This window comes from Manacus vitellinus, unplaced genomic scaffold (genome assembly GCF_001715985.3).
Source record: "Manacus vitellinus isolate BGI_N305 unplaced genomic scaffold, ASM171598v3 scaffold_3_pilon, whole genome shotgun sequence".
NCBI lineage: Eukaryota > Metazoa > Chordata > Aves > Passeriformes > Pipridae > Manacus > Manacus vitellinus.
The window spans coordinates 21,693,220-21,706,821 of record NW_021940535.1 but is presented as its reverse complement, the minus strand read 5'-3'; the positions used below and the strand labels follow the sequence as shown (position 1 = coordinate 21,706,821).

The 13,602-nt window shown below is 42.2% G+C and overlaps 1 protein-coding gene across 2 annotated transcripts in view; it reads right to left on the bottom strand.

Annotated features, from left to right (window-relative positions):
• HIBADH (3-hydroxyisobutyrate dehydrogenase) overlaps nt 1–10,123 on the bottom strand; it is an 87,606-nt gene extending 77,483 nt beyond the window's left edge. The window contains exons 1-2 of one of the 2 annotated variants that reach the window (XM_018075777.2): nt 10,044–10,123; nt 1,672–1,832 (exon numbers count right to left, since the gene is read on the bottom strand). In XM_018075777.2, the coding sequence (XP_017931266.2) occupies nt 1,672–1,832; nt 10,044–10,107 (225 nt within the window). In that variant the 5' untranslated portion in view covers nt 10,108–10,123. Of the gene's footprint in view, nt 1–1,671; nt 1,833–3,425; nt 3,705–10,043 lie in introns of those variants that run through there. The other variant, XM_018075778.2, reaches the window with a different exon arrangement.
• Between the last annotated feature and the right edge of the window lie 3,479 nt (nt 10,124–13,602).

Genomic DNA, 13,602 nt, shown 5'->3' with positions numbered 1-13,602 from the left:
CTAGATTTACAGTCTCTTGGGGTCATTTCACCTCTGTAACACTCCTGATGATTTTACCCTATCAGCCAGACCAAAGAGAAAGCAGCCCTTAGAGCCCAATGTTCCTTCTACAGCAGTTTCTACAAGGCCCCACGGACCCACAAGTTTTCAACTCCTGAAAAAAGTGTTAGGGTAGGATTTACACCTATAGATCAAGAAGAGAAAGCTATGTTCACATATTTTCCTGAAGTGTGTTTTATTTGTATTTAAGCCTACCTATGTATTCTCTTAGTGATTTACAATCTTAAAACATACTTTTGACTTTATTTTTAAAAGCATTATAGTTCACCTTTATTATCACATGTTAAGTCTTGCAGCGAATGCCAAGGATTCTATTACAAGGGCAAAAAGCTAGCAAAATGGGCAGCCACAGCAAAGAGATCCTACTGCAGAATACGAATTAAAAATACAACCAATTGTTCAAAACAGATTCCCATTTGCCCAGTTTCTTACTCAAAGACAGGTCTGTTTCATGCCTGAGGGTCTCGGCTGCTTTAACAAAATAAAAACAGGAGCTAGGAAAAGAAGCTGAAAAGCTTACTTTCCCACTTAAGGCCAAGATTCTGTAATTATTCAAGGGGAGCTGAAATTAATTACTAACGGGTGTACTTTATCATTTTATCTTTCATGAATCTTGATGTTATCTCACTATTTAAAACAGCTGCAATTAGCTCCAGCAGTTTAGACTTTCAAGGCACACAGTTCCTCTATCTAGATGTACCTACAATTTCCTTGCCACTGCTGGAAAATTCCCTCCTATCCTTAATACTGTTACATCAGAGTATTATTTTTGCATTGCGCTCCTTACTTGAGTATGTTCTTTTGTTCCAGTGTTTTATGCACCTACCCATCTGCCCACAACTGTCTAAACTGTTAAAGCTTTGAAGTATGTCAAAACAATTCAAAGGTGTTTCAGACACTTAGAAATGACCCAGCCACCTCAGAGACTGAATGGGGTTCCAGGAGTATTAACAGATCAATAAAACGCATAGGACTAGCTGGAAAAGGGCCAAGATTTTTCAGGGTATACGGCAGGAAGGTAAACCTCCTTAATGTAATCAATTCCTTCCCTCCTTTTTCCTTTTCATTCCTTCCTCTTCTCTCACCGTATCCTTCCTCATCTCCAAGAGAATAAGCACTGAAATAATTAGATTTTTCCCCTGCCCCTGAGGACTGCACCTTGACGCAGCAGGAAAGCTCATATGTCCCTATAACCCTTATAGCTATGCCAGCAGGAACTTTTAACTAGGGTCATTTAACCTGAAAAGGTCAAAGTAGGAACCAGATGAAAAGCAGCCCACTGGCCATCTAGACCTGGGGGAGAAGGAAGCAGGAGAAAGGAGGAGGTGAAAGAACAGGCCATCAACCTATTCTCATAAAAACGGGAGGGGAAAAAGGAGCCAGAGAAGTTCGACAAAGTAGCAATTCTGGCTAACAACAGGAAAATTACTTAGGTTAGAATCATATCTTTGCTCCAACTGAAACCTTACAGATTCACATTGCATTCATTGTCCTGTTTTAGTTCTGACTGTGATCTTAATCAAGAAAACAAACGCAGATGATTTAGTTGCATTGCATGCAAGAACCATTCAACACAGTTATTGTTGGAATAAAGGAAGTTTATTACTATACCTGAGCACCCAAGTCTTGAAATTCTTTGCAAGCTTCTGGGAACACATCATATGCAATAACTGGATATCCATGTTTCACCAGGTTTTTTGCCATTGGATTTCCCATGTTACCCAGCCCAATGAATCCAACTGGGGTTTTGGAAGCCATAGTCCTAGAACACACTGATTTCAAAAAAAATAAAGATCATTACATTTGTATTTCAGAGTAGTGCGTAACAATAACGTAATAAAAGCTACCATGAAATCTGATTTCAATGATTTAAACAGTTTTATGTTTAAAGAAAAAAAGTGGAAATGTGAATCCTATTCTACACAGTTTAAACCATAAATTATAGTTCACTTTGGCCCACAAATACCACCCCAGAATGATTTTTCTACATATCAAAGAAAATTATTGTAATTAGGAAAATGTGGGTGTTTCAAAAGATATAGCAATAAAGCTGAGCTCTGAGAAGAGCTCAAACACAGACTTAAAATACACAGGATTCTCTGTATTTTATTAGGTGTCTAAATCCTAAACTGGATATGGAAAATCCAACTTTATATATATTTTACAGACTCTGTATTTGCAACTTCGCTTGCAGCCTTGGGATATAGCACCTGTTCTCTAGAAATGGACCGAGGCTGCCACTTTATTTCATGCACTTCCTCACAGATAACTGGATTCTTCTGATCCTACCATCAGATACAAGCCACTAACCTAAAGACAAAAACCTCCATACTAAATCATGGTAAAACCCTTTGAGCCATGTAATCACAATTTAAATACTGGAAATTAGAACCAAATATAGTATAAAAACAAAATCATGAAGTCTTTGCAGGAATAACCTCTATATTCTATTTACCATACTACCAAGACAGAACTATGAAGCATAACCTACAATTTGTGGAAAGCACCACAATTTCAGTGAGCTATCTTTTATAAGTAGTTAGTGAGTATCAAATGCTGGACAGTAGCAGCACTGCAGGCATTTGTCTACTGCAATCACTATCTCATTACTCTAAATCCAAAGGCAGTACAATTGGACAGTGAGTAGATTTCTTTGCCAATTACATAAAATACTTTCTCCTTTACGACAGAGGAAAAAGCTATGCAGAATGAACACTGAAGTGTGGCAACTAAGCAGCTAGAAACAAGGCTAACTAACTACAGAATTACTGTAACTCTGAAGAGCACATACAGAAAACGTGCCTAAGCTGGATCGAGACTCTAAGAGGTCTCAATGCTTAGCAAGGAATCCTCTCTAGGCCACTAACACTTCATTAATCATTTTAAAGTCTTTCTGACTTTAAGCTCCTACTTAGCCAGCAATGGTCATGCTCTTTCATCTGCAGCACTATTCTGAAAGTGCCACATTTAATAAATCAGGTTTGTTGAGAGAATTTTGTTCTGAGACAGTTTCCACAGATGCCTGCAGCAATTACATAGCTAGAGAAGTAGCACTATTTAAAATAAATCTGCACTGGGAAAATGCTTAGTGAAAACTGAGATAAGTCAGGAAAAGAGTACATCACTTTTTGAAGAAGTGCTACATGTCAAATCTAGGGAACAAAGAGCCTAAAACAGCATCATCAGCCATAGTAACCATCTTGGAGTCTTCTTATTGTTTCTGAGACAGCCTTCCCCAGTCCCTCACACTAATCTAAAACTGCACCTTTTGTTAGCCCACAGTATCCCACTTCCCAAGGAGGTTCAAGCCCTGGTTTTAAGCATCTTTCTTTCTCTAGCCCTTAATACCAGTGGTTCTTATTTACCTTGACTTCAGCAAAGCTCTCAGAACAGCTTCCTCTCGTATCCCAGTAGCCAAATGAGGAAAGTATGGACTTGACTGCAAGACTGCCTGAAGGAAGAAATACTGTCTGGACTGTTGGGCTTAAACAACAGTGATCAGTGGTTCAAAGACTATCAACAACCAGCTACACATGATGTACCTCATGGGTCAATACTGGGGCTGTTTAAAAATGTCATCAATGATTGACGATAGAACATTAGCACCCTCAGCAACATCATGTGTGACACCAAACTGAGGGGAATGGCTGAAAAACTGCAGGGCAAGGCTACCATTCAGAAAGACTGGAGAAATGGGCCTCAAGCAGTTCAACGAAGACAAATACATGTCCTCTACTTGGGGCAGGAGATGTCACTGCAGACTGAGGACTGGCTTAGACAGCTGGCAGCTCTGCAGAACCTGTGGAAATTGAGCATGAGTCAGTAGTGCATCCTCGCAGGAAAAGGTTAATGACATTCTGCCCTCCATTAGCAAGAGCATATCCAAGAAGTCAAAGAAACTAGTGATTCCTCTCTAACAGCACAATACATAAGAGATGCAGTCAAATTGCAGACAATCCAGTAAACATCAAGTAACATGACCGACGAGTTGGAGAATATGGCCTATGAGCAGCAGCTGAGGGAACTGTCTTGGCTGAGCTTGGAGAAGCAAAGGTTAACTGCAGTTTTCTACCACCATGGAGTGGGAGGGAAGAAGAGTTACAGAGCAAATGAAGCCAGATTCTTCATAGATATGCACAACAACAGGACATGGGGCAATGGCCAAAAGTTGCAAGAAAGGTAATTCTGTTTAGAAATCAGAAAAGCATCTCTCGTGTGGAAAAAGGTTCTGCTCTGGAACAGGCAGTGTAGAGAGGCTGTGGAACTTCCATCCTTGGAGCAGCCTTGGAACACCCTGAGCAATCTGATCTAGCTTTAAAGACAGCCTTGCTCCCAAACTTCAGTTTTCTTCATTTCTGTAAATTCCAAGTGACCTCACCAGAGGAATAAATCTGGCTACCAAATCTAGGCTCATTGTTGTAGACTCTTCACTTTTATCCTGATCTCTTCTTTTCTCACACCACCTCATGGACATCCAACCATCACCTCAAACTAAACATCTTCAAAAATTTATTTTTTTTTGTTATCAGTGCTGACACCAGCAGTGATGTCTGTCACTCACAGCCTAGACGAGCCATCTACAATCTGCTTAAATCTCACTGATTCATCCCTTGTCATATCTGAGATCTCAGCTACTTCACAACCTGGTCACTCGCCTCAACAGTCATAATCTTGCCTTGATCTTCATGGAAATGTTGGGAATTGAGAAAGACATTTTGCCCATGCCACTTTCTGTCGCTCCTTCTCTGCATCCTGCCTGCCTTTTCTCTACCATGTCACATAAGACTGCTTTGCCTTGATGACTTTCCATGGCTATCATCACATCTAAATATTAAGACATCAACTGGTAATTGGACTGTAGTGACAGGCTTATTGCCAACATGCATTTCTATTATGTCTCTAAGGTAAATATCCATGAAATTAATGCATTCTTCTACTATAAGGCCTCCTTTAAAAATTGTCATTTTGCAATATCCCCAGGCGTGGCAACATCCCAGTTAGGCTGGGATATGAGGTGACATATCCTGACCGGTACTAACAGTTTTGTGTCATTGTATTCTTTTATTTCCCCTTTTGTCTGTCTCTGTTGATTTTCTCTTGTCTTAGTTTCTGTTATGGGCTAACTACAATATATTAAAATCCACAGGAATCGGGAGAGAAGTAAATGTTAGAGAAGTAGTCCAATTTCCCAGTCAGTTTCTGACTTCTTAGTTTGGTTTAACTCTTCACAGCCCAGTGTTAAATTAGCCACTTTAAAATGATATAATTTGATTAACAGCTATGAAAAATCTCCAGATCTCCAGGCACTCAACCACAGGAAAACTGCTTTAAAGCACTGATGAAATTAGCTCACAGACCTAACAGAGCTGATTTCAAGTACATTTGAATCAACTGCCTTTAGAATCGTGGCACATTTTTAATGACTACTTAAGACAGTGGGGCTTTGCCAAACACAGGATGTTTTAGAAGACAAGATTTTTCACATTTTCATATTAGACGAGCCTCCACAGGTACTTTCACAGAAAGTGATGTCCAGCTTGAATATCTAGATACTTTTCAGCACTTAATACATGGCACAAGCCCAGTTTTGAAATAATTGTATAATTCAAACATGTAAGGATTGATATTCTGCAAACCCACATACACGTATGCTTAACTAATCCCATCAACTGTATAAGCATTTGCAGAAACTGTCCCTGTGGTATTGAGTGTATTTTACTTCAACCATAAAATCTACAATAACCTGCTGCAATCATATGGCTGGAAAAACGCCCAGTCCACATTTAAATTCTAACAGAGGGCAGAACATCAGAAGTAGGAGCAATAGAATCTACTTTTAAAACAATCACTGATACCATGTGCAACTAATTCTCCTTCACTGGGAACAGAACCAGCAATATAGGTTACTCTATAGATCTAGTTAATTATGAGCAAAACCAGCAAAAGCTACACTGAATCCAAAGAATTTGGGCTTTTCCCAGGAGATTCTTCATTATTCTCTTGAGAGAATATGTGTTTGCAGAGCCCCATGCCTATGAAGACTTCATTGATGAGGAAGACCAATTATGACCCTCTCATCACTACTGAGGCTTACGGACAATACAGACAAAAATGTTTTGCTTTGAAAAGTCAGCCTATAATAGAAACATCTGATCTAATCTGCAATTTCAGAACTTTAATTTTACCTTAATTTTTTTAAATTAAACTTATTTTAAATTATTATAAAATTATTTTTAAAAATCAGCAAGAGTTTGAGTCTACAAATGTCTTTTCTTGAACAAAACAGAAGAGTTTAATTTCAGAAATGCACAGATTGCAATGCTCTCCTTAGAATACCTGGCCTGTCAATGACCTAAAACTTGCCTTTCCAAGATTCTACATAAAGATATTGAAAGCAATTTTATTTTTAACCTGAACTATGACACTTACAAGTTTAGATAATTTCAGATGTTTACATTTTGTTTTACACTATCTCCCAAAGTAATGACTCTTACAGTTTCAAGAAAGAATTCCAGCTCCAGTGGTACCCTGATTTCACTGCAAATACTAGACTGCACAAACACTATAATATGCAGTACTGAGGACACCTCTTTGTATTCAAACAAAAAGGAACTAATAGCCGGGTAGGACCACAGACAGCAGAGCTGGAAAAGGTCCAATATACTTGTACTCTGAGAGAAAGAACAGCCTAACTGGCCAAGAATAGGACTGAGAAACAAGTAACTTTCAAATGTAATTTCAACTATATTACTTGATTCGTGGCCTTATAAAATCTATTTTGAATCATGTTCACCAAATGGCACAAGAGGTAATAGCCCACACTGTCCTGTCCCATAAGAATTACCTAATCAGAGCACTTGCGGTTCATATTAATATTCCTAATCTCTCTGGATCGGTGAAACTTGACCTCTTTTCCAACCTAGTAGGTGAGATTTAACAGGATCAGGGGAAGATGCCCAGAGGAAGCTCAACTATGAAGTTGCTGGTTATGCTTGGGGCTTTATGAGAAAGTACATAAGTCACTTGACAAGGAGACGGAAACATGATGACAATATGAGCCACTAAATGAAAGATTTTCCCACTGTTTTAGCATCTGAAGTTCTGGTACAAGCACAACAGAAAACACCACTGCTTTTCTGCTTCCTGCTTTGAAATAAAGGATCAGAGAGAGCTGCTGTGTCTTGTGCAGACTTCTCTATGGAAACTCATAAAACCTCTACTGAACCAGATCCTGGAGTAAACTAGATAAAGAAACATAGAAGTTAGAGAGGCCAGCTACACATAGGTAGAATCTTTCTGCTCCTAGAAGCTTTGCCAATGGAATTTAAATTGCTCTGGGATCACTGGCTTTTAAAGGTTATGCAATGATTTTGAGAATTGCACTCTGCCAAAATAATAATTTAAGAAGATTATAATACTCTAAATTTGGCCAGCTTTACATTGAAACATCCCACTTGCTTTTTCTTGTCTCTGTAAAGGTCTACTGATCAAAACCAGACATGATATCTTGTAACAGTCAGAGTCTTCTTACCTCATTTTTCTTATCTGTAGCTATACTTCACTAAATGTTTGCTAATACATTAAACAGAAAACGTTATAGTAAGTACTTTTCACCTAAAAAGAATATCAAGTGTACACTTGATCCCTTAATTAAGTAATGTGCTGGACTTTGGAGCAGCAGGTCTTTCTGTCATAATCCTTGCTTAGTAATCAACGTTCTTTTGCACCAGAGCATGAAGTCATTCAACAGTTCAAACACAGCTCCTGCATCAGCAAAAGTACTATTTAACTACTAACTGAATGGGTCCCTACCACTCATCCAAAACTACTTGTCAGGATGTTTTCGTTCTCTAGCAGGGTACTGTCTTCTTTGATGAGCAGCTCCCTCAGCTGATGAATCTTCATTCACCAGAAAATCTTCCTTTCTCAGACACCATAATTCATTAACATCCTCTTCATCCCCCCTAGCAGTCCTCAGGAAGGGGATTCCACATCCGTCAAAAACATATTTTAAAGTAAGATCATAGAAACCCCCTCCCTGAAGCACCTTTGTCAGAGTCTGCCGGGGCAGATCACAAGACTACACAGTCTCTATCCAACTTGCTAATACAAATACATATCCAAGATGCTGCTCTAAAATCTACCCTCATCTTTTTATTTTCCTCCTAGATAATTTAACAGTCTCTGGAACAAACATACAGAAGAAACAATCCATCATAGTCTGCACCAGCTGCAAAGAGTGACTGACCAAGTAATCAAGGAACATTCAATAAGAGAATGAAGACAACCCACTCACTAACCAAGCTGTGGTGTGACAGCTCTCAGAGCTGGCAGAGTTCCTTCACTAGGAGGCGTTTTCACTCAGAAGGACAGCTGATGAAATCACTGCCCAAAAGACAACATTCAGACTACTTAAAATGAAAGAAAAGGATGGCAAACCTAATAAACGCGTTAGAGATGGGAAAACCTTGACATATAACTAAGCAGTAGAGCTTAGCAGTAAAGAAGGCTTAATGCTTAGACCTTCATCCCATAAACACTTCTCAGAGTCAAGAGTACTTTCAGCATAGTCACTACCGACTAAATAAGTCAGATCTTAAACTCTGTGGGTGAAATTCTGTTCTATGGAAGTTTCTTGGGAGAGTCACAATTTCTCCTTAGACTTAGTCACAGTTTCTTGCTCAGGTCTTACGGTAAAGACAAACTGTATTTTTCAACTTTAAGGGCCAGTCTAGGGTTGCTTTTCACACCTATGCTCACCACCAAGAAACAAGATCCCCACCATATGCTCTATATTAAACATGACCATTGAAATATTGACCAAGACAGTACATTTCAAAGCTCTTACAGAAATATCTTACAGCTACCATGCAAAGAAAGTTCAAAATACCTTGAAAGCTACTGCTTTCAATTGTGGTATCACAAAAGGTACTAAATACACAAACAGGTATCCTGTATTTAACTTTACTTGCACGTGACCAATACGCCTGCTGCACCTGAGCTATTACACCACAGCTGCAACTATAAAAACATAATGCATTACTGTAAAAGAGACAGTGAAACAAATATAGCACTGAAAGCTAATGCCAAAATTAAGCATCAAATGCTTTCCATTCATCAGTTTAAATTTTTTAAAGTTGCTTACTTAAAAGTAATTGAGTAATTCTTGAAACACTTTGTTAAGTGTCCAGATTTCAGAACCATATACCATTTAAAAGAATCTATTTCTTCCACTTTGCTACTTTAAACACCTTCATCTATGTGAGCCTGACATACAATAGCAACAGATAACCATCAAAATGACACTGAAAAGACTACTGAAGGTTTCTTTCAATAATTTACTTTAGAAATTAAATTGCTTGGAAACAGTTGCATGATTTTCAGGATTCAGAAAAGGTCGTCTAGGTTCAGCTCTGCAAATACAGTCTTCCTTCACTTGCACCAAGAGGACATCTACAGTGTTTGCTCCTTCCACTGCCCATGAACCAACCACAGGTGAGGATCAGTGCCTGCGGAGCTGACACGGGAGGAAGTGCCGATGGATTCACCTTCAGTTTAAGGAAACTACGCCTCGGATGCAATGACCGAGAGGGCTGAACAGCTCAAACCTAGGTAACAACGAACATGTCACTGGTGCCACAGGAAGCATTTGTGGGCTCTGATGATTTCCAGGCACGCTATTTTAAGCAAATGACTGAAAACATCTACTAAGTCAAGCCACTCCGAAGCTCCGCGGCGGCCCCAAGTAACGCGGCAGCGGGAGTGTCCGCGCCAGCCGTGACCCTGGGGGGTCCTCACCGGGGACGCCACACGGCGAGGCGGCTGGGGAGCTGCACCGGGCCCGCCGCGCTCGGAGGGCCCGCGCCCGCCAAGGGCAGCGCAGCAGCTGCGCTCCCTGGCCGAGCACCGGGACAGGCCCGGCCTTTCCCCGCCCGGCCGGCAGAGCGGGACCGCTGGAGCCGAGGGTTGGGGCAGGTCCTTACCCATCACCCGGCGGTGCCAGCGCCACCAGCCGCAGGTCGCCCGCGGGACCACCGCCGCGGCCATGCTGCGCCCCCCGCCGAGCGACTCCGGCCGCCGCCGCCCGCCCCGCCGCCTCCCACCGGCCCGCGCGCGCGAGCGGGCAGCCGCCGCAGCCAACCACAGCCGCCCTCTCCGGGGCCCAGCCAATGGGAGCGCGTCCTCCCCGCCAGCGGCCCGTGACGGACGGGCCCAGAGCGCGGAGGGGCGGGGCGGGGGCCGGGCCGGCGCGGGGTCCTCTCATTGGGGTGTTGGGACTCGGATCCCGCTTGCCGGCGGCTCCGCCGGGACGGTGTTCTTTTCTTACAGCTCTGCTTCTTGTCCGCGCCTACCCGCTGCGCCTTCCTCTTCCTGCTTCACCGCCGGGAGGCACGTTTGGCTGAAGGGGGAGACGAACGGAGCGCCGCGTTTTTGGCGGAGACGCCTTCTGCTGCGAGACGGCACCCTGAGGGCGAGGGAAAAAGCCGCCTTGCGCTGCTTTGCCGAGTCAGGTGGCAAATAAGTTTTGGCGCTTATTGGACGTTGGAACTAGATGATGTTCAAGGTCCCCTTCCAACTCAGACCATTCTATGAGTCTATGACTGGCTTCGTCGTCGGGGTGGGTTTACTCTGGCTGGGCGCCAGGCGCCCACCAAAGCTGCTCTGTCGCTGCCCCTCTCAGCTGGACAGGGGGGAGAAAATAAGTCGAGATAAGGACAAGGAGAGATCACTCAGCAATTGCCGTTTTGGGCAAAAGAGGGTCAACTTGGGGAAATTAATTTGATTTATTACCAATCACGTTAAAGTAGGGTAATGAGAAATAAAGTCTTAAAAACCTCCTCCCCACCGCTTCCTTATTCCTGGGCTCAACTTCACTCCCGATTTCTCTACCTCCTCCTCCTTCAACAGCACAGGGGTCTGGGAAATGGGGGCTGTGGTGAGTTCATCACACACTGTCTCTGTCGCTTCTTCCTCCTCTGGTGGAGGACTCCTCACACTCTTCATCTGCTCCACCGTGGGGCCCCTGCCACGGGAGACAGTCCTCTATGAACTTCTCCAGTATGAGTCCTTCTCACGGGTTGCATATCTTCACAAACTACTCCAGTGTGGGTCCCATCCACAGGATACCATCCTTCAGGAACAGACTGTTCCAGTGCAGGTCCCTTGCAGGGTCACAAGTCCTGCCAGCAAACCTGCTCCAGCACAGGCTTCCCACGGCATCAGACTCCTTTGGGCACATCCACCTGCACCAGCATGGGGTCCTCCATGGGCCTGCAGGTGGATCTCTGCTCCACTGTGGCCCTCCATGGGCTGCAGGGGGACAGCCTGTCTCACCAGGGCCTTCACCACGGGCTGCAATGGGAATCTACTCAAAGATGCCACTCATATAGACCCCCACTACGAAAACTTTGCCATGCAAACCCAATACAATCGTGCCCAGAGTGCAATTCCCAAAGGCCTAACACAGGGTTATCAACATCAATACAATAAGTGTTTGAACAAGGTAGCTAGAGATGTGCTGCTCACCCACAGCCTAGTATCTGACAGGGCTTGGAGACCTTGCTGGCAGTTCTGGGAGAGCTTCAGGTGCTTCAGGGGTGTGAGGGAGCAGATCAGGCCTGAGGGAGGGCAGGCTGGAGACAGGTGAATGCTGCCTTCTCAAAGCAAGGCTTCACCTCCAGTCCTGCAATAGCCATGTTCATCTCTTTGGAACAAAATAGTCAATTTCTTTTCCTGACAGAAAAACTTGCCAGGATGCTGGGTAGTCCCTCGGTCATTAGTTTACTCTTGTCAAGTCAGAGATTTTTTTGTAGTTGTTAAGTAGTATCATTTACAGACTTCTGGGAGAACGTAGTCATGAGGGACAGATCTCAGGTCTCAACAAAACATCTCTTCACTCAGTTATATGTTAGCACAGAAAGAATAGGCTCAATATATGAGCTTGGCTTTCCTATCAATACCATAATATATATTTTTATATTTACCCATATAAAGTAATAGGGTATACAGTTAAATTAACTCAGCTCAACAGAAAGGAATTTTGTGGGCAGTGAAGGCAGCTGTGATGATATAGTAGCTTTACTGTGTCATATGTGTGCTACTGCTCATACCTTCACCCAGTTGCTTCTTTTTCTCATTGCCTCTCAGATGATCACTGAGACAGAGTATGACTTGAGAAGAAAAAACAAGATCCCTGCAGTTAAAGCAATGGAAAGAGACACACAAAACCAGAAACCCTTTTATGTGCTAGCACTCTGCAAAACATCTGAAGCCTCAGAGACTCATATATACCAATATTTTTGTAAGCTCACTTGTCTCTTCCTCTGTACCATTGAAAAGTGCCAAGTGAATGAAGCTATTGAGCTATATTTACCTTTCTCCTCAGTGGTGACAAGGTTGATAACCATCCTGAACCCGAATATTTTTTGTGATGGGAAGAGGTGTGACTCCTCATTGAGGCAGCTATGCTGGCAGAAATTTTTACTGAGGTATAGTCCAAATAAGGTCTTTGGAAGTCATTAAAACCTGAATTTTCCATGTAATCACACAGAACTTTGAAAACACGGGGAGTTTTGCCTTCCAGCCTGATTCTTCACTACCTACATTTTCAGAGTTATTGACCCTTTACCAGTTTGTTCTAGATTCCTATCAAGTCTGAACTGAGTTAGAAAAGTGATTAATTTTATTTTTTGGTAGGGAGGGCATTAAGAGTAGCTAAGTGGATCAAGTGAAGAGTCTAATGCTATACTCAGTGTGGTTCTTGCATTCAGATTTTTAACTCTCATAAGATGCAGCTTTACCTTTATAGCTGCATCTAGACCTTTCTCATGTCTAAGAGTTTTATTTGTGTAGGTATTAATAAAGCATTCTTTGTTTAAAAGGTCTATGAGGAGAATTTCACTTTGTACCAGCATAATAAAAATATACTATAATCATTTCCAAACAAATTATGGGAAACTGTGAAAAGGATAGTCCTACTGATAAAAAAGTAGCAGACTTAACCTTATATTACTTTGCCAACACACCTCTCAATAAACTCTATTGTTACAGACATGACCACTGTTTCCTTACTATAGTTTTTACATTGCTTTTGTACAGAACATGCTTTTGCAGACAAATAAAATTCCTGAGATTAGGAAGGAATCTCTGCTCACATCATTAACATTGATAGAACTGACATTAGTAGTTTAGTACCTCTAAGGTAGAAGACGACAATGGATGATGTCTTCCATCATCCCCACATGACCATTGGCCAATCAGAGCTCAAATCAGTCCAGCAGTTTAATTACCTAGGTAGCCTCATCTCCTCGGATGGTAAGATTGACGGAGAGATAGACAACAGGTTAGCAAAGGCATACAGTGCTTTTGGAAAGCTTCATAAAAGGGTTTGGCGAAATAATCACCTGAAGAAAAGTACAAAGATCAGTGTTTACAGAGCCATAGTGCTGTCTACTCTCCTATACGGATCTGAATCATGGGTCATCTACTTTCACCACCTGCGTCTCCTAGAATGCTTCCATCAACGCTGTCTCCGTTCAATCC